The 18,289-nt window shown below is 63.1% G+C and overlaps 1 protein-coding gene across 1 annotated transcript in view; it reads right to left on the reverse strand.

Moving 5' to 3' along the window:
* LOC143677421 (DNA-directed RNA polymerase II subunit RPB4-like) overlaps positions 1-6,060 on the reverse strand; it is a 97,657-nt gene extending 91,597 nt beyond the window's left edge. The window contains exons 1-2 of the mRNA XM_077153358.1: positions 5,974-6,060; positions 997-1,118 (exon numbers count right to left, since the gene is read on the reverse strand). Coding sequence (XP_077009473.1) covers positions 997-1,118; positions 5,974-6,020 — 169 coding nt within the window. The 5' untranslated portion in view covers positions 6,021-6,060. The remainder of the gene's footprint in view (positions 1-996; positions 1,119-5,973) is intronic.
* Positions 6,061-18,289: the final 12,229 nt, after the last annotated feature.

Below are 18,289 nucleotides of genomic sequence, written 5' to 3' on the forward strand. Positions count from 1 at the left end.
CCAGGAAGACCTGGCAGAACACAGAGGTGGGCTGAGAGGACAGCAGATTCACCCACCCACCTGGGGAAGCTTCCCTTCTTTGAAGACGGGCGGGCCAGTTTTTATTCAATTAAAACCACATATCAAGATAGGTTTCAGAGCGGAAAAAGGAAGTAAAGGAGAGGCTAGGATTTATGGGTCAAGGTGGAGGCACCACACCTGAGCCTGGCTGGCTGGGGGCCAGTGACCAGTCCTGCCCACAAACATCTCGTCCAGCGTGGGGCAGGCGCTCACCAAGAGTGGGAGAGGGACAGAGAGCAAGACAGTGAGTGAGAGCGAGAGAGAGAGCAGGGGTGAGCGAGTGACACTGAGAGAGCAAGAGAGACAGTGAGAGGGAGGGTGCAAGTGAGAAAGAGAGCGAGTGAGAGACAACAAGTGAAAGAGACAGAGAGACAGAGAGAGAGAGAGAGCATGAGAGAGAGAGCATGAGAGAGAGAGAGCATGAGAGAGAGAGAGAGAGCATGAGAGAGAGAGAGAGAGAGCATGAGAGAGAGAGAGAGAGAGAGAGAGAGAGAGAGCGCGAGCACAAGAGAAGGTCAGAAAGAATGGGAGTAAGACAGGAGCACACGAGCTCGGCTGGCTGGACTCACCCCTCGTGACCCTCTCTTCTTCTAGACTCCCTCCCCGGGAGAGGCCCAGAGTGCAGGAAGGACCCGCCTGAGGGGGCCAGGAGAACCCGCAGCTGCACCCCAGGTCTCAGGGCACCCAGCAGTCAGCAGACAGGCTCGCCACATGGTACATCCTGCTCGCCACCCCACTGCCACCTTCCACCCCCAATGCTTGGTTTCAACATAAGCGCTCGCGACCTATCTATTCCCAGGAAACAATTTCTGGGGTTTGGCTGCGGGCAGCCACCCTTGGTCCCATGCTCCCCCCAGGACAGGCCGGGCCAGCGGTGCATGCAGGAGGCAGCCCCGGCCAGCCCGGCCTGGCCAGTGCGGAGCGCGGGTCACTTGCCTTCATCATCCACCCACTTGAGGGTGAGCGGCTGCCCCGCGTGCAGGCTGCACATCTCTCTCACTTCCTCGCAGAGGGCATCGAAGGTGGCCGCTGAGTCCAAGCTGCTGAGGAGAATGTCCCTGGGGAAAGAGGACATGCACGGATTTCACCCTGGGGCCAACTTAAAGCAACTGAATGCGGAGCGTTCATTCCTCGGATTACGGATTAAATAAACGAAGTGAAATCTTTCCCAGAAGCAGAGATTACAGACAGGGCACGCCACTGACCGAGGTGTCTAAGTGCCCACCCCCAGCTCCTCTGCACAGATCAATCTCCACCCGAGAAGGAAACCTCTAATGGACACCCAGGCAGTGGTGCCTGCTCCAGGCAGAGGGTTCCGCTTCGCAGGGCAGGGGCTGGGGGCCATTCTGTGCTCCCCAAGCCTACCTGCCCTGAGGGGCTGGCGAGACTCGCCCTAAGCCTCCTGCACGCGGTGGCCGCCACGGTGGAAGCTCGGCCGTCCAAGAGGAGACAGGAACTGGGGGAGAGATGGGGAAGTGCATAATTTCATAATTTCACAATCAAAGGGACTTTTTGAAGCTCAGTCCTTCAGTCCAGCTAGAACCTAATTCCAGGTACAGTCTTTTTGAAAACCTAAAGTTATAGGACGTCCCACCTTTTATCTTTTCATCCAAAACATGGAGTCCTGAGGCTGGAAAGCAGGAGCAAAGCAGAGATTCCCAGGCCCTGGCAGTTGTTGAGGACGTTAGACACCTGAGATCCCCCCATCGGCAGAGGGAAAAGGAGGGGGGCAGCCCCCCCAAAACCTAGCAGGTTGTCCCCCACCCTGGAGAGAAGTGACAGCGCTGACGCGAGGCTGACACGCTCACTGCAGCTCTGACCGGGGGAAACATCCCCACGACACACCTGCCTCACCTGGTGCTGACGGAGGAGTGTGCGGGGGTGACTCACTGATATGTGACACCTCCAGGTTTCGGGGCCTATGAAAAGCTCTGAAATACTCCAAACTGAAACACAAGCTCTGTGTGTTGCCCCATCGAGATTCTCTGGATTCCATCACATGAGTTTTTGTCCAGGAGACCAAGAATCCAGGAGAGCTGGGTGCAGCCTGCCGGGCCCCACCACAGCCCCTTAGCACCTGTCCACAGACGCCCCAGGCCCCTGGAAGTGGCTGCTGCCCACCAGTGGTGCTCCCTGCACCTGAACCCTCCCACCCCCAAGGGAAGCTGCCGTTTGCCCCCCAGGTCCAGGGCCTGGGGCAGGGCAGGCAGGCTGGACCAGACCCTGCTCCTCAGGCCCCTTCGCCAGGTCATCAGCCCCAGGACCTCCACACCCGCCCTGTGCATGGCCACACAGGACACCAACCCTCCCCCTCTCCAAACCTCCTCCCCCACTGCCCTCACCTCTCAGCACATCCTTTCAGAACACACCGGGCTTCCTCCACTGTGCACCCAGCGAAGCTCACTCCCAAACCATTTAGCCCCCAACCAACGACCCCCCACAAAGCTCACCAGTAAGCCAACGAACCCCTGTATAGATCACCCCAATTCATCTACCCCATGCCAGTTTTCAACTGTCGTGCACTCCAGAAAAGCCATGTTCTCTAATCCTCATTCAACATTGCTGGGTGGGATCTTTTCTATGGTTTCCACAGAGATGTGGGCGGTAACTTTTAATTATGCCATTTCCATGGAGATGTGTCTCCACCCATTCAAGGTGGGGTTGCTTACAGGAGCCCTAACCACTTTGGAAAAAGTCTGAGCCTACACGGCCTTGCAGCCAGAGACCTTTAGAGAAGCATAAAGAAAACGCCCCTGGGGAAGCCTTAGGAAATGAGGAGAGAAAGCTAGCAGATGTCACCACGTGCCCTCCCAGCTGAGAAAGAAACGCCAAACTTCATCGGCCCTTTCTTTGGAGTTAAGGTATCTTTCTATGGATGACTTAGTTTTGACATTCTTATGGCCTTAGAACTGTAAACTTTCAACTTAATAAATCCCCTGTTTCAAAGCCATTCCGTTTCTGTTACATTGCATTCCAGCAGCTTTAGCAAACCAAGACAACCCCCAGAAAGCTCACCTCTAAACCATCTACTCCCTGCAAAGCTCACCCCTAGACCATCCACCCCTGGCAAAACTCACCCTTAAACCTCTACCCCTGCAAAGCTCACCCCTAGGTCACTCCCCCATGGTGCCTGGGCTATGCCACCCAGCTCTGAAGGGGACATGAGGTGCAACCCCCAACAGCACGGCTCCCACTCCAGGGACAGCAGCGAGACAGAAACTTCACTCTCCCAACCCACCTGCCTCGCCAACGGCCCTCAGGGCACGTGCGCACACAGCCGGAGAATCCGAAGCATTGAGGGGGTGGGCTCCCCAATATGGGGTGGGAAGGGGCCCCATATCCTCAGAGCAGGTGACCCCCCCCAAACAGCCCCCTGGGATGGCAAGAAGGGGGTGCACTTAGTGGGCTATACAGGAGATGGATGCACGACACCGTCCAACACGTGGGCGAGGCTGGCCGCCCCCACAGGCCCGTGCAGACATGGCCCCACCAGCGGACCACCAGCCCCTCCTCACACACCTCCCCCCTGCAACCTGCTCCTCCCACCACCACCCCAAGGTCCAGGTCAAAGGGCACTTCCCTGCTCTTACCTGCAGCCTCTTCTCTGAGTGACCACCTGGACACCTCCGGAGGGCCAGCAATGGTCACCTCGGTCTCAGCCAACCCTGGGAAACGGCTCTGCCAGCACCTCTGATGGCGTGACCATGACTTCCAGCCCAGACAAGTCGGGGTGCCTCCAGCTCCACGGCCCCACAGCCTAACACTTCCACTCTGCAGGCCAATGGCCTCACCCCCTGGGGCATTCTGCCACTCTTACCCCTGCGGTCAGCAGTCAGAAGGCTCCCCACTCAGACCCCACACGGCACAGCAAACACCACCCCACGGGGCCCTTGTGCCTGCTGCCCCTTCCCTTTCTGCTCTACCGGTCCCTGGCCCCTGGGTGGCGGCGCTGGGGTAGCTGCAGCTCTGCTGAGGCCTGCTGAGCAGACAGGGCCTCCGTCGAGGCCCGGGAGCCTGTAGGCCCCCTACTGCCACAGGTCACAGCACCCACCCTGGCTGCGGTGAGGTCTTCACGCAGAGGGGCCCTTGGGGAAAGTTCCAGAACAGAACTTTTCTGCACAGGGTGAGAGCCAGCCAGCGGCCATTCCTGGGATGCGGGGACACTGAGGAGCTGGCCCCAAGGTGCTGGACAAAGCAGGCCCTCCCCTGGGCAGGTGGTGGACACCCTGCACCCCTTCCCACCCCCGTCAGCCTCTGTGGGAGCGGGTGCAAAGCCCATGAAACACAGCAGGGGCCCTCGCTCGTGGGGTGCTACAGAAACCCCATCTTTGCTTTTGTGTCTGAAAGGTCCAGTGACCATGCCTCCGGGCAGCAAGTGTCCTCTCAGGGGTGGGCTCTAAGCGCTGGGATTTCACCAGCCCCACCCCCACCCTGATTTCACCAAGCCCAAGTCTTGGGGGGCCCTTCAGGAATGGCCATGGTGGACTGGGTCTCCTGGGGGCCCAGTCCCGAGCTTCCAGGCACTCCCAGGGAGGGGCTGGGCTTAGAGAGGGTCCCTCCGTGGGCCAGAGGGGCTGGAGTGGCAGAAGGGAGGGAGTCGGAGGGGAAGGGAAGGGCGGGGTGGAGGCAGGAGGGGAGGGGAAGAGGAGTGGGGGCTGAGCAATGGCGGGAAGAGGGAGGAAGAGGAAAGGTGGAGGGAAGGAACGGGGGAGAGGCCTTATCAGGCATGAAACTGGAGGCAGCAGGTTGTGTTACATCGGTACTGCCAGTAACCAAAACGCTCCCTCGGGGACCAAGAGGTGGGGACTCCCCATCCCCCCCAGCACCCTCGAATCTGCCCCTCAGCCCCCCCTTCTGACCTCCAACTTCCGCCCGATCCCCACTGCTTGGCACTGGAGGCACCTGCTAGATTCCTCTTGGGGGTCAGCTGGAGGGTCCCCACACCCCAGGCAGGGGGTTTCAAATGCCACTTGTACAATTTGGAGGTGGCCCCTCCCAGCTGGGGCGCCAGCAACTAGCAGCAGTGGGGGCGCAGAAAGCCAAGATGTTCTGCACCCCTGAACCCCAGCCCACACCCCACACACCCCTCCTCCCTCGGGGTCCACCACCGACTCCCCCAACCACGGGTCTGCAGGGGACCCAGGAGCAGGCACCCAAGGCTGCAGATGCCGTGCTCATGGGGTGGAGACCGAACCCGCCTCCGGGAGGGAAGGGGTGGGGGGCGCTGCCCTGGAGGAGCCGCGGCCTCGCGAGGCGGCCGCCCCCCACACCACACCCCCACAGGTGCTGAACCAACGGGAAGCGCCAGGTCCCAGCCGGGGTTCCAGCCGTCCTAGGCGCTGTCTGCACCCGCGGGCGGCGAGGGCGGGAGTCCCGCGCTCTACCCGGGAGCCCCGTCATCTGGACACGAGCCCCCTCCACCCACCCCGGGCTCGCGGCCCTGAGACCAGCGGCGGCAAGAGTCCAGGCTCCCGACCACTGCACCCCGGGAGGTGCCCACTCGCCCCATTCACAGACAGGGAGATGGACGCCCGGGCGCGCTTCTCCCTCAAGACTCCGGGACCGGCCCAGATCCCCGGGGCCCTCCCCCCCGACCCCCGCCGCAGCGGCCTGGCGCGGCTTCTCCCTCCCAGCAGCGCGCCCTGGCCGGGTGAGAGGGCGAAAGTTGAGAAACTCGCTTCTCCAGCTGCCAAAGTTTGCCCAGCTCCATGGAGCTGCGTCCCCCCGGTCCCGCGACCTCCCTCCCGGCCGCGCTGCCAGGACCTGCGTCACCGGCGACCCCGGCCCGCCCGCCCCGCCCCCGGTCCCGGCCCCGGCGCGGCCCGGCCCGGCCGCCTGCAGGCTCGCGCGGCCCCTCCCGGCGAGGGCGCGTCGGGCTCCCGGGGACGCGGAGGGCCGGCCGGGCGCACTCACCCGCTGTAGTGCGCCTTCAGGCGGACGCGCCCGCCTCTCCCGTCCATCTTGGGGCCCGGCCTGCTTGGCGTGGCGCGCTCGGCCAGGCCGTCCTTCAGGGCGGCGTCCGGACGCGCGGGGCCACGGCGCGGACACCTGCCGGACACCTGCCGGACACTTGGCGGGACACCTGACGGGGCCGGGGCGGGACGCGGCGGGGGGCGCGCCGGCGACCCGCACCGGCCAGGCCAACTCCGCGCGAACTTGGGTGGCGGGGCGGGGCCTGGGGAGCGTGCGGCCAATAGGCGGGGCGCGGCGCAGCCGGGCGGGAGGGGGCAAAACCTGCGGCCAATGAGGGCGCCGGCGGGGCAGCCACCTGGGCCAATCCCCGAGGGGACCCCGCGGGCGCGGCCCAATCGCCGCGGCGCGGGGCGGACTACCTGTCGGGCCGCCGCCGCCTCACCTGCGGCCAATGGGAGCGCGAGGCGCCGGGCTCTGCCTAGCAACGCGGGGGCGCGGGCGGGGTGTCGGGGATCCCCGCACTCGCCCAGTGCGGGAAACGGGCTGGCGCGGCAGCGGCCCTCAAGGTGGAATGCGAGTTCCCGGGCTCCCCTGTCCGCTAGCCAGTCCCGAAGGCCCAGGGAACCGACCCCGACGGGTCTGGACCCCGGCGTCGAGCCGTTCATCGTCCACGGGCGGGACTCGGGCGCGCCGCGAAGCCCCAGGGCCCGACGACGGCCTGAGGCGGCGGGGACTGGATGGCTCGGCCAGATTCGGGCTGGGCGGGTCTCCCGGGCGCGGCCCCCCACGTCGACCCCCAGAATCACGGAGCCCGTTGCAGGGAAGGCTTATCTGCGCCCGCCGGGCAAGGTTGATCCCGAAACGCGGACTCCCAAAAGCCTTGGGGTCACCCTTAACTCCGCCACCCCTTACACCCCGTCCTCGGCGTCAGCCCCGCCGGCCCAGCTTGAAGAGATCCCGGGATCCAGCCCCTGCCGCCACCCGCTGACCCGCGCTTGAGCCAACCTGCAGCAGCCCCCAAGTGTGCTGCCCTCAGTGTGGGTCAGGGGGCCTCCAGGATGCCCGCGTCTCCAGAGGTGACGCCCCTGGCCCTACAGGCGCCCCGGCTCTTGTCTCTCCTCCGCAGCTTGCCCACCTTCTTGCTGCCCCCACCCCTGCTCCCTTGCCTCTGCTGTTCCCTCTGCCAGGAGCGTCTCCCCATCGGCTCCAGGAGGCTGCTGCCCACACTTCTGGGGGGTCTCTACCCCACCTTCCTGCCAGAGCATGGTGGCTGTCCTCTCAGGGCACCCACAGTTAGTGGGGTGGAGGGGAGCAGAGAGTTACCGAGTGAGGGGCAGTGTACCAAGGGCACAGCAATGAACAGCGAGCGGCTGCGTGTGCTGGCCAGGGGTGCTGCCACTGCCAGGCAGGCCACCCAGCTTGCCCCTGACTGGGGTGGGGAGGAGCAGTGCCGCGGGTTCCCGGTCACTGGCTTCAGCCTGCACTTCCCCACCTGCCAGGGGGGACCTCTGGCCTTGAAGCTGGTCCCCGGGCACCACCAGCCCCCATCACAGCAGGGGAGGGCTGGAGCAGGCCCCCCATCCCCACTGCTAGCTGCTTTAGGGGGCTGCCCCCGGGCTGAGTTTAAAGGGGAGTCCACACCTGAGCACCACAGCAGAAGGTTGAGGGATCCCGAAGCCTCTCTTCCGTGCGGGGGTCAGGGCAGGGCAAGGCGACGAGACTCCTTCCTGGGCAGGAGGCTTCCCTTCCCTTCCCCATCCTGATACCTTCTGGCTTGAGGCCCCCTGTGGCCCCTGTGCCTCCCCTGGCCATGTCCGGCCCAGAGCCTGGGTGGGGTGGGACGCTGCGCCCCCCAGCTCTGGCAGGGGGGCTGGGTGGGTTGCGGGGGGTGGGGTGCACCTGAATGAGCTCCCTGCGGGCTGGGGGTGCCTCCCCACCCCACCCTCTGGCCCCCTCCTCCTGCTGCAACCGACAGGGCTTGGTAATGAAGCCCCCACCGCCTCCCCCAGAGGGTCCCAGGGTGAAGCCCAGGATGGATGGAGCACAAGCTGGCTGCTGGGGGGCAGGCCGCTGTCATTGCCTCCCCTCCTCGGTGCCCACACCCCAAAATCGAGCCTCCTGCCCCGTTGGAGGGGGGTGCGAACCCTCCCACCTTGACTGTTGCCTGTCCCCTCCCTCCCCCTCGCCTCCCACCCTGCCCCAGAGCCTGTGAGATGGCCCACACCCAGGCTGTGAGGTAATGGCCGGCCTCCCGGCCCTGGCCCAGGGTGACCCTTGGACCCGGGGAGGCGGGACATGGGTGCGAGGGTGGGGCGCCAGGGGCGGGGGCTCTCTGCTCTCACGCCCTCAAGCCCTGTGCTCCTATGTTTTCCAGGCTGTCCTTAAAGACCTCGTGCTTTCCAAGCCACAAACGCCCATTATTTTAAAACAGAAAAAAGGCATCCTTCTTTTTTAAGGGTTGTAAAAGTGGCATAAGCTGATCGTGCAGCTTCACCACCCGGGAGGCTTAGACAGGAAGCCCCCTGCCGCCCTCCCCTCCTGGCATGCCCGGCCACCGGGGGTCCTTTCCTGTCCCGCCCGGCCTGGCCCGGCTTCCTGGAGGTGCAGGGCTGGAGCGGAGGGGTGGGGGAAGGTATGCCCTCACAGGGCTCACCTTCAGCTCTTCTCTGGGGGGACCCTCCAGGGACCCCGCGATCCTTCAGGCGAGAGGGTCACTGGGCTTCCCTGGGGGCTTCCAGTGTCCCTCCCTGTACGGGGTCCGCCCCCCGCCCCCTGGCCCGGCGCTTCGGGGTGCGGCTCTGCCAGAGGGCCCAGCGAGGACCCCGTGGGCCGCAGGCCCAGGCCAAGGCACAGGAAGAGCCCAGAACTGCCGCTGAGCAGTCTCTGGCCCGGGCGCAGGTGGGAGCAGATGTTTCCTCTCTGTCATGATCACGGGCTGGCGCGGGCAGCCCAAGTGACCGCTCACACTCGTCCCCTCGTCATCTCCGTGGGGGGACTGGTGGAAGAGTCACCCATCTTGGGGCCGGCCGAGAGCCAGCGCGTCCCAGGGAGACACAGAGCCACGGCTGGGCCACGTGTGGGGAGCCCCGGAGGGCACTGCGGCGGGGCTGGAGCCGGGCAGGCAGGGCAGAGAGGCTGTGCAGGCCCCGTGTCCCTCCTGGGGGTGGCCAAGGGACAGAGGAAGGCCCCACCCTCCTCGTGGCAGGGGTCCTACTTGGTGGGAGGCGGGAGAGGAAGGTCGGGGCCTCAGGGCGCTGGGGGTGTGTGTGTGTGCACATTTGTGTGTGTCTGTGTGTGCATCAGTGTGTATCTGTGTGTATCCATATGTGTGCATGTTGGTGTGTGTGTGCATTTGTGTATCCCTGTGTGCACATCAGTGTGTCTGTGTGTTTCTGTGTGTGTGTAGATGTGTACCTACTGCACATCAGTGTGTACTGTGTGCTTGTCTGTGTGTACTTGTGTGTGCATCAGTGTGTGTGTGTCTGTGTGCATGTCTGTGTGTATGTATGTGTGTATCTGTGTGTATCTATATTTGTGTGTGTCAGTGCATACCTGTGTGCATGTCTGTGTCTGTATGTGTGTTGGTGTGTGTCTGTGCGCGTCTGTGTGTGTCTGCACGTCTGTGTGCATGTTTGTGTGTGTGCGCGTCGGTGTGTACCTGTGTGTGTGTGGCCAGAAGTGCCCAGGAGAAGATGCTTGAAGGACACTGCAGGACGAAGGACTTCCTTTGCCTTTCAGGGAGCAGCGGTGAGCTGGGGTGTGGGGTGTGGGGGTGTAGGCTTGGGGTGCAGGCACAGGGCATCTGGGGGCATTGTGCCTCAGCCATGCACCCAGGACGTGGCCCCCCCGGTGCCCCCTGGTGATGCCCTTGCTGCAGCCCTCCGTGCCTCTGGGCAGCCCACACCCAGCCGCGGTGCCTGGGTCCTGGGGTGCTCCTGCTTGCCCGGGGCCCCAGCACCAGCTCCATCCAGTCCCCAGCAGGCTCCCCATGGTCCCGTGCACTGGCCACTCCCCATCCATCCCTCCACGGCCCCCCCCAGCCTGATGCACCCTGAGGTCTTCCAGCCGGGCTCAGCTGGAGCTGGCAGCTTGGCGGATCCCAGTGGAAACGCCCCATTTCATCAGCCACAGGGTTTGGGGGTGTCCTGGCTGTGTGTCTGTCTCTTCTGCTGTGTCTGTGTGCTCGTGGGTCCGAGTGTGCGCCTGTTTGTGTGATGTGTCTGTATATCTGTGTCTTGGTTGGGCCTGTATCTGTCTCTGTATATCTGTCAGCTTATTATGTGTGTATCTGTGTGCATGTCTGTGTGTCTGTTGTGTATGCTCTATGTGCTTCTCTGTTGTGTGCACACATGCGTGTTCTCTGTGTGTCTGTCATGTGTGTTCCATGTGCATGTTCTGTGTGTGTGCATGTTCTATGTGTGTGTCTGTAGCATTTATGTATTCTGTGTGTGTCTATGTGTGTGTTGTGTGCATGTTCTATGTGTGTGTGTGTATCTGCGTCATGTGTAGTGTGTGTGCCCGGAAGGAGGTGCTGGCAGAAGCCACATCCAGCAGAAGCAGGAGAGCAAGGAGGGTGTGGTTGCAGTGTCTGAAACTGGAGAGGGTGGGAGGCTGGCTGCTGCTGCCCCACGCTGTGCTCCGGAGCTGCTTTCATACTTGCTGGCTTAGTCTCACCAAAGACTGCTATAATTATCCATTTTCAAGGCAAGGAAAGTGAGGCCAGGCCACCTAGCTGGCACAAGGAAGAGTTAAGATCTGAGCCCAGGAGTTCTGACTCAAGTCCACACTCTTTCCTAAGGCACAAAGTGCCTTCCCTTAGCACACACCTGTGTCATGATGCCACTGAATGGATGAAGACGCTGAGGGTCAGGAGGGACCCCTGGCTTGTTCAGGGTCACACAGCTGGTAAAACAGGGCAGGACTAGACGTTACTAGGCTCCAGCTCAGGCCAAGGGTGGACAGCTGCTGTCTCTCTCTGGGCTGGGCCGTGGCCACAGAACAAAGCACCCCTCTGGGCCTATGTTTGGAGGGGACCTGAGGCTGAGAAGCTTCTCTGCACGGTGGACAAGGGGCACTTTGCAGCCTCCAGCGCTGCAGGGAGGACGGGCTGTCCCATTTTAGAATCCCTCGGGGGCTAGTATTACCCCAGCAGCCCCACGTGAGCTGACACACCCCAAGCCCATGTCACCATGGCAACGCGGGCTGCTCGGTGTTGGTGGATGGAGCACAGGCTTTGGCACAGGGGCAAGCCCGGGCTCTGCTGCTGCAGGACACTCAGCGGGCATAGCCGGGGGTCTCCGCACCCGGGGCCTCTGTCAGGGAAGCTGAGCTCCCGCAGCCCGTCCACCTGCAGGTCTGGGCCACCATGCCCGGCCTCGGATGGGGCCTCCCGGCGGCCATCAAGAGAGCCCAAAGCGTCACCTGACAGCATGGGGGAGAGAAGCCACGGGGCCGCCTGCAAGAACAAGTCCACGCAGGCGTTCCGAGCCTGAAAGATGTCGTCTATTCCTTCTGCTGCTGGGGACCCGCCTCAAGGGAAGAGCCAGGAAAGCCAGCGCGTGTGCCCCCATGCTGCCTGCGTGTCGCCTGCAGCCTCAGAAGTGGGGCCCGACCACGGCCGGCAGCGGAGAGGCAGGTCCTGGGGGCCCGGCGTGAAGGCAGGGTCGGAGCACGCGGGGCGCTGGTCCCTGCCCGGGGCCCACCATCTCAGACACTCTACTCAGCCAGTGTAGGCTGCACCCTGCCCTCCCACCCTCCTGCTGTCCCGCATTCAGTCTTGGGACAGCCTGCAGGCCTCGGCTCCCCCCAGCCAGCCTCAGGAGCCCCTTGGCCCACTCCTCTTTGGGCCTGGGGAGTTGATGGGGCCAGAGGGGCAGTTCAGCCCCAGTGAGCAGAGTCCCAATCCACTGCGGTGTGCACACATGCTCACACGCACGCACATGTGCGAGGCACATATACAGGCATGGACACATGCATGCACATTCACATGGGTATGCATGTGTGCACACACACGTACACACATGCTCACGTTCATGCACATTCACAGGCACTCGCACTTCCCCAGGCCAGAAGCAGGTGGCCCCTGTCCAGCTGGCACTGGCCTCTGCCACTAGCAGATAGACGAGCAGGGCCCTGCTTGGCAGGATGCCTGTGGGCTGCACAGCTCGCCGCTTGACCGCGTCCAGGCGCCTCCTTGGGAAGTCTCCCAGCTTCCCGCTGCGGGGAAGGCCCCCCTACAGCCTTGTCACTGAGGGTCAGGAGCCACCCCATGAGGGACAGCAGCTGTACCCCAAGTGCCCTCAGCCTTTGCTGACCGCCCCGCACACTTTCCTTGGTTCAGCAACCAGAGGTGACCAGCTGCTTCCAAAATGGGTCTTGACCTCCACGGCCACCAAGTGGGGTCATTTTTCCCCTCGTGTCATGGGAGGGCTCTGAGAGGGACTGTGGCCCTCCTGGGTCCTCACGGTCACCCAGGGCCATGCCTTGTGCCTGCTGTGCACCTGCGCAGAGCCTGAGAGCCTGCGGGAACCTGCCCACTCTCTCGCCTGCAGCTGCCCCACGCACCCACACATCCCAGGACGGCCCACAGTACACAGCACCCAGAGAGCAGAGTCTCCAGGCAGTGGGGTCCAGCGCACCTGAATGCCTCTGGGGAGGGGCTGCCCTTGGGGGAGGGGAGGACAGTGGGGTGGCAAGCACAGGGTTAGATGACACTTTTTGGTCGTGGGGGACACGTGGGGACGCTCTGTAGGACAGTGGGTGCAGACCAGGCCAGCTGGATGTGGCCAAGAGCCAGTCCTTCCCCTCTCTGAACTGGGGTTCTTTTGGGACCAGGGCCCCTGCCGAGGTTCTGGTGGGTTACAGGGGCCAGGCGTGCTCACCAGGGTGCTCACACACTTTAAGCGCTAAACGCTGGGGTGGGCCAGCTTGGTGGTCCTTCTCCCTGAGCATCGCTCGCCCACGGGCAGAGCCGATGGCTCTGGGTCCTGAGTCTGGCCCAGGGGCCCAGGCAGGCCTGGAGCTGTGGACTTTGCTCTAGCAGCCTGGAGAGGGGTCCCTGGAGGCCAGGCCGAGCACAGTGACTCCTGGCTGGGCAGTGCTCAGGCCTCTCCCATGAAGGTGTCTCGGGAGGCTAGGTCACCCAAAGACACACGGCTGCCGGGAGGGAAGGGAGCGTTAGCCTGGCCTTCTACGCAAGTCCCTGGCCACCAGCAGCAGGAAAAAAAGAACCGAAGTTTTCTTCTGGCCCAATAAACCAAGCAGGCTCCTCAAGTCATCTGCTGGCTCTTGAGAGGGCCACCGGCCCTTATTTCTGGACGCTCCCCAAGAGTGGTATCTGGGGGTGGCTGGGAGGGGGCTCACATGAACGCGAGGCAGAGGAGGGGAGGGGGCCTCAGTGCCCCGAATGTCCTCCAGACCTCACTGGGCCTGGCTGTGGAGCAGCCAACCTGGGGCTTGCAGGGTGAGTGAGGGCAGGCAGTTCCCAGGTGGACGTCCTCTTGTGCCTACAGCTGGCATGATGGCTAAGGAATTATCAAGGGCTGGGAGGGTCTGAGGACTTAAGCCCTGGCAGGCTAGGAGGTGAGCCTGCTTCGGGGTCACAGGCGCTGTCAGAAAACAGGCTCCTAAATCAGACAGTGCTCCATTACTCACAGCCCAGCTTGCACGTGCACACCTGTGCCAGTGTGTATATCAATGTGTGTGCATCGGTGTGCATGCATCAGCATGTGCATCAGTGCATGCATGGGTGTGTGCATCAGGGCATTGCATCACGTGCGGTGGTGTGTGCATTGGCATGTGCATTGGTGCACGTGCATTAGCATGTGTGCACTGGTGTGTGTGCATAGGTGTGTGTTTCCATGTGTGTGTTGGTATATGCACTGGCACATGTGCATTGATGTGTGTGCCCCAGTGCATGTGTTTCGATGTGTGTGCACCAGTGTGCACACAGGCGTGTGCATTCGTGTGTCATTGGTGCATGTGCATTGCTGTGTTGCATTAGCACCTGTGCATCTGAGCCCCACAGGAGTGAGGCAAGAGGCCCAGGGGCTGCTGCACGCCAAGGGGGCCCCACTGCAGGAGAAGACTATCAGTCTACTGCAATGGGCAGGAGTAATCGTTCCTTTGCTCTGGAGGGAGGTTATTGAAAGCTCCTCAACACACAAACAACCTTGAGAATAGTCTGGAATAAAAGGCAGCTAACGTCTTGCTCACAAGGTATGCAGAAGCACGAGAGAACCATAGAGACCCATCTCCCACAGGAAGCCGTGGGCTCTTCTCTGGTGGACCAGCTCTCTGACAAGGGAGCGCTGGCCAGCAGGGTCTGCTGGATTCCAGGGCACATGATCACGGGAGCCCCCCCTCCTTCCTTGCCCCTCCCCGCCCCACTTTCTCCCGTTTCTGGACGAGGTGGGCTTCCCCCGTAGCCCGCTCGGCTCTGTGCCACGGAGGAGCCGTGGCTCCTCTTATCTGCATCTCCCGGAATTGCCTTTGGTATTGTAAAATGGAGCTCAACGAATTTAGATGATTCCTGAGACACAGGCCTGTGGCAAGGGGCCGCTGTCTTGCTGCAAACCCTGCTTTGCAAGGGCTAGGGCTGAACACTGATGTTTTCCTTCTTTGGCCTTTCTCCCCTGCCAAGCCCCAGCCCAGGTGTCTAAGGTCCCAGCAGCTCTGGGGACAGTCCCTGGGCACGGCAGAGTCCCATCTCAAATGCTGTTCCGCCTCCCGGGAACCTGCTCAGCCTAGGTCCAGGGCAGCCTCTGAGGAGGGTGACCTCCCGGTCCTCAACCGAGGCAAAGAGAACCCTGGGTCCTACAGGACACGTCTGAGGTGCATTCTCTGGGGATGGAGACACAGCTGTCCCCACAAAGTGCCAGCTCGGTGACACCATCTTCAGTGGCCTCTCCTCCGTCCTGCCACTTCCCAGGTGCCCACTCCTGCCTCCTGGGATGGCTCCCCAAGTGACCCCTGGGCACGGAGGCCTGGCCCCAGGCCCCCTTGGGTCTCAGCTGAGGGTAAGGCACAGGGCGGTCGAGTGCAGTGAATGCTGGGGGATGAGGCTCAAGTATGGGGACGTCCTTTCGAGAACTATGACAAATATCTGGCACTGTCATGGCGGGGACAGGTACACCCGACGCCAACAGCAGACTACAGGTAACAGTGCCAGGCACTTCAGGGGTCTTTCCACCCACACGAACCTATTGAAGCAGAATTCTAGGGGTGCCTGTGGGGCTGCGGGGAGGACAGCATTGGCAGGGGGCTGCTGAGGGGTGTGCACTTTTCTCTTCCAGTAATGAAAATGTCCCAAAGTTGATTGCGGTTACGAATGCACAGCTCTGTGATTATTCTAAAACACCCAGATTGTGTACCTGGGATTGGACGGTATTGGAAGGCTTTATGAGCCGAAAGAAAGGCGGCTCCCGGCCAAGCTGTCCCGGCGCCCAGGGCAGGTGGCCTGCTAGGACGTGCCTGGCCGATTCCCCAGGGCCGCTGGGGCATGTGTCGTTCACTAAAGCCCAGCATGAGGGGTGGTCCGTGGTGGCCGGCCCGGCGGGGCAGGTGAGGGGAGGCCGAGCTCCCGGGTCCCGGGATCCGAGACGAGCGCAGGGTCAGGGGCCCACGGTGATGGGAAGCGGGTCGGCGGTGGCAGTGGCGGGGTGCTGTGCGAGCAGGGGGCAGTGTGCACCCATGAGGGGAGGGCAGGGGTCTGAGTCTCGTCTCCCGGAAGCGGCCTGCATCCCCACATCTGCACCTACCCTAAATGCTCCCCCCAAGCCCCTCTCTCGCTGGCCAGGGTGGGCGCGTCCTGGGAAAAGGAGAGCACCCCCGCCAGTAGCTGCCTGGAACCCGGAGGGTTCACTTGGGGGCCTTCCTGCCCTGCGGGACCGGAATGGGCTGGGGTGGGGGGCCGGGTCCTGCCAACCCCCGTGGCCTTTCCTTAGGACTCTTCCTGTTGCCATGACAACTTCCGGTTGTCAGGGACCGACAGTGTGTGGTGCTGCCTCAGCCATCGCGGCTTCTCCAGGCCCAGGCAGGGCAGCCCCGGGGCCACCTCCACCCTTGGGCGCGAGAATGGTGGGAAAACGCCCTGGCTCCCCATTCCACCAGATGACGGTTGGGGGGTTCCCCAGCAGGGCGGGTCACTGAGCACGTTGGGGGCTTTTCCCCTCCCTCCTCCTGCTTCTGGGGATCTCTCCTTTCCCCCAAATAAACTCCTTGTGCCCAAGTCCATCTCAGGCTCTGCTTTCATGAGAATCCAAGTGGAGACGCCCCGGTGTGCCCCTCAGAGTGCGGCCCTGCCCACGTGTCCTTGCGGGGAGGACAGGGGCTGGGCATCAGGCGTGTGGTCGCCCCAGCCTCAGGGAGGGGTCCATGTCCACTCCCACCCCACTCGGCCTCCACGGAGGCCACCCCTGCCAACCCTGGAGTAGCTGGAGGGAGCCCCCGGGGCCCCGTCTCCTCCGGGCCCTGCCTCCACCCGAAGTCTCCACGCAGGACAGCCGACACGGACACCCCCTGGGCCCACCCGCGCACCCCCGTGGAGCCGCCTTGGGCCTGGGGTCCGCTCCCCTCTGCATCAGCCACCAGCAGCCTGCAGGCTGGAGGAGTGACTGGGGTAGGGGGACTGAGCCTGCGTGGGCACCCCAGTCAGCCACAAAGGCCAGTTTTAAATAGCACGCGTGGGCACGCGCCGCAGCCAGAGGGCAACTGCAAGCAGTGAGCAGAGGGGGCGGCGGGCGCCTGGCAGGGGCAGAGTTCTGGCACAGGGTGGGGGTTCTGCAGGCCTCTGCACCCAGGTGCGCCCAGGAGCACCATGACCACTGAACTCACTTACAGGTCCCGGAGGCTCCGGGAGCTGGAGCCAAGTCTGCCCCACCTTCCTCTGAGGGGGACCAGCCCTGGGGGAAGGGCCTGAGGAGGCCTGGGAGGGAGGGAGCTACAGTGGGACTCGGACCCCACCCCGGCACTCTCTGGGTTCCGGGGAGGAGAGTGATGAGCACACCTAGCTGCAGACAGCCCAGAGGGGGCCTGGGGGAGGGCACCTGGGGGAGGGGGCCCAGAGGGGGCCTGGGGGAGATGGCCTGGGGGAGGGGTGTAGGGGAGAGGGCCTGCAGCCCTGAGGCTCTGGTCCAGGCCACCACCCTCCAGGCTGCCCCCAGGTGGCTGTGGGCCCAGCTGACCCGGAAGGCTGTGCCCTGCCCTTGCTGCCCAGGGGTCCCCTCCTGCCTCACTCCACTATGCCAGGGGCCAGGGGCAGCCTAGGTGCGAAGGGCAGAGGTGGGAGGCCCAGGCACCATCAGCTGGGGGCCTTGGTCCAGCCCTGAGCAGGGAGCCTAGCTTGGCCTCAGTCATCAATCTGCCACCGGAGTCTGGCCCATGACCCTCTAATATCCTGCCACCACGGCCGGGGCCGCTGGGACCCGTGAGCAGGCTGGTCCCGGCCAAGGGGCAGATGGCCCAGCCCAGGGTACCTTCCCTGATTCACAATCATGACCAGACTCACCTGGTGGGTATCTGGGCAGGGGTCCTGCAGGAGAGGCCAGCGGGGCTCAGCCCAGGACGCAGATGGCAGGGTGCATAGCTGTCCTCTAATTGCCCACTCCCGCCCCTTCTGAAGGCAGTGGCCCAGCGTGGAAAGCTTGGACCCCTTACTCAAGAGCAGTCTGTCAGATGTTCTGGCAGCTGCGGGCGGGGGGCTCTGGGGCTGCCTCAGCTTCCCCACACTGTTGTAAACTCCCAGCTCTGAGGACAGAATCGGAAATTGGGAGTTTTGGGGGTTTCCCGGCCAGCCCTGGTGTCTGATCTCCCCGTTCTCATGTGGTCTTCTCCCCTAGCAGTCTGTCTGTCTTGTTATAAAGTTGTCAGCCGTGTTTCTCAGGGCCCACCTGCCCCAGCACAGCCTCCTCCTAATTCCATGGGCAAGTGGGGCTTCGCTTGACCATGTCTTTTGAGGACACAGCCCAGCCCATCACAGAGCATCTGTGGGGACCTCGGGGTGACTGCAGGGTTTCAGGGAAGCCTCTCTTTGGGATGAGCCTGCCTCAGAGTCAAGTGCTAGCCCAACCCCCACGGTGTGTTTGGGGTGTCTGATCCCTGAGACGTAGGCCCCCCTGGGCAGGACACACGGATGACAAGGTGACGTGGGAGAGCTGGCCCCACTGGTTCCTCTCTATCCTGCCACCCTCCCCTCCCCCAGTTCTACCCGCCCTCTTGGGACATCGACTCCCTGCCCTCCCCTGGCAGCGTCTGTTCAACCCTAAGGCTTCTACGGGGCTGCCACACATGCCCACACGCGTGCTGCCAATGGGCTCGC

Source organism: Tamandua tetradactyla, chromosome 3 (assembly GCF_023851605.1).
Source record: "Tamandua tetradactyla isolate mTamTet1 chromosome 3, mTamTet1.pri, whole genome shotgun sequence".
In the NCBI taxonomy this organism is placed as follows: Eukaryota; Metazoa; Chordata; class Mammalia; order Pilosa; family Myrmecophagidae; genus Tamandua; species Tamandua tetradactyla.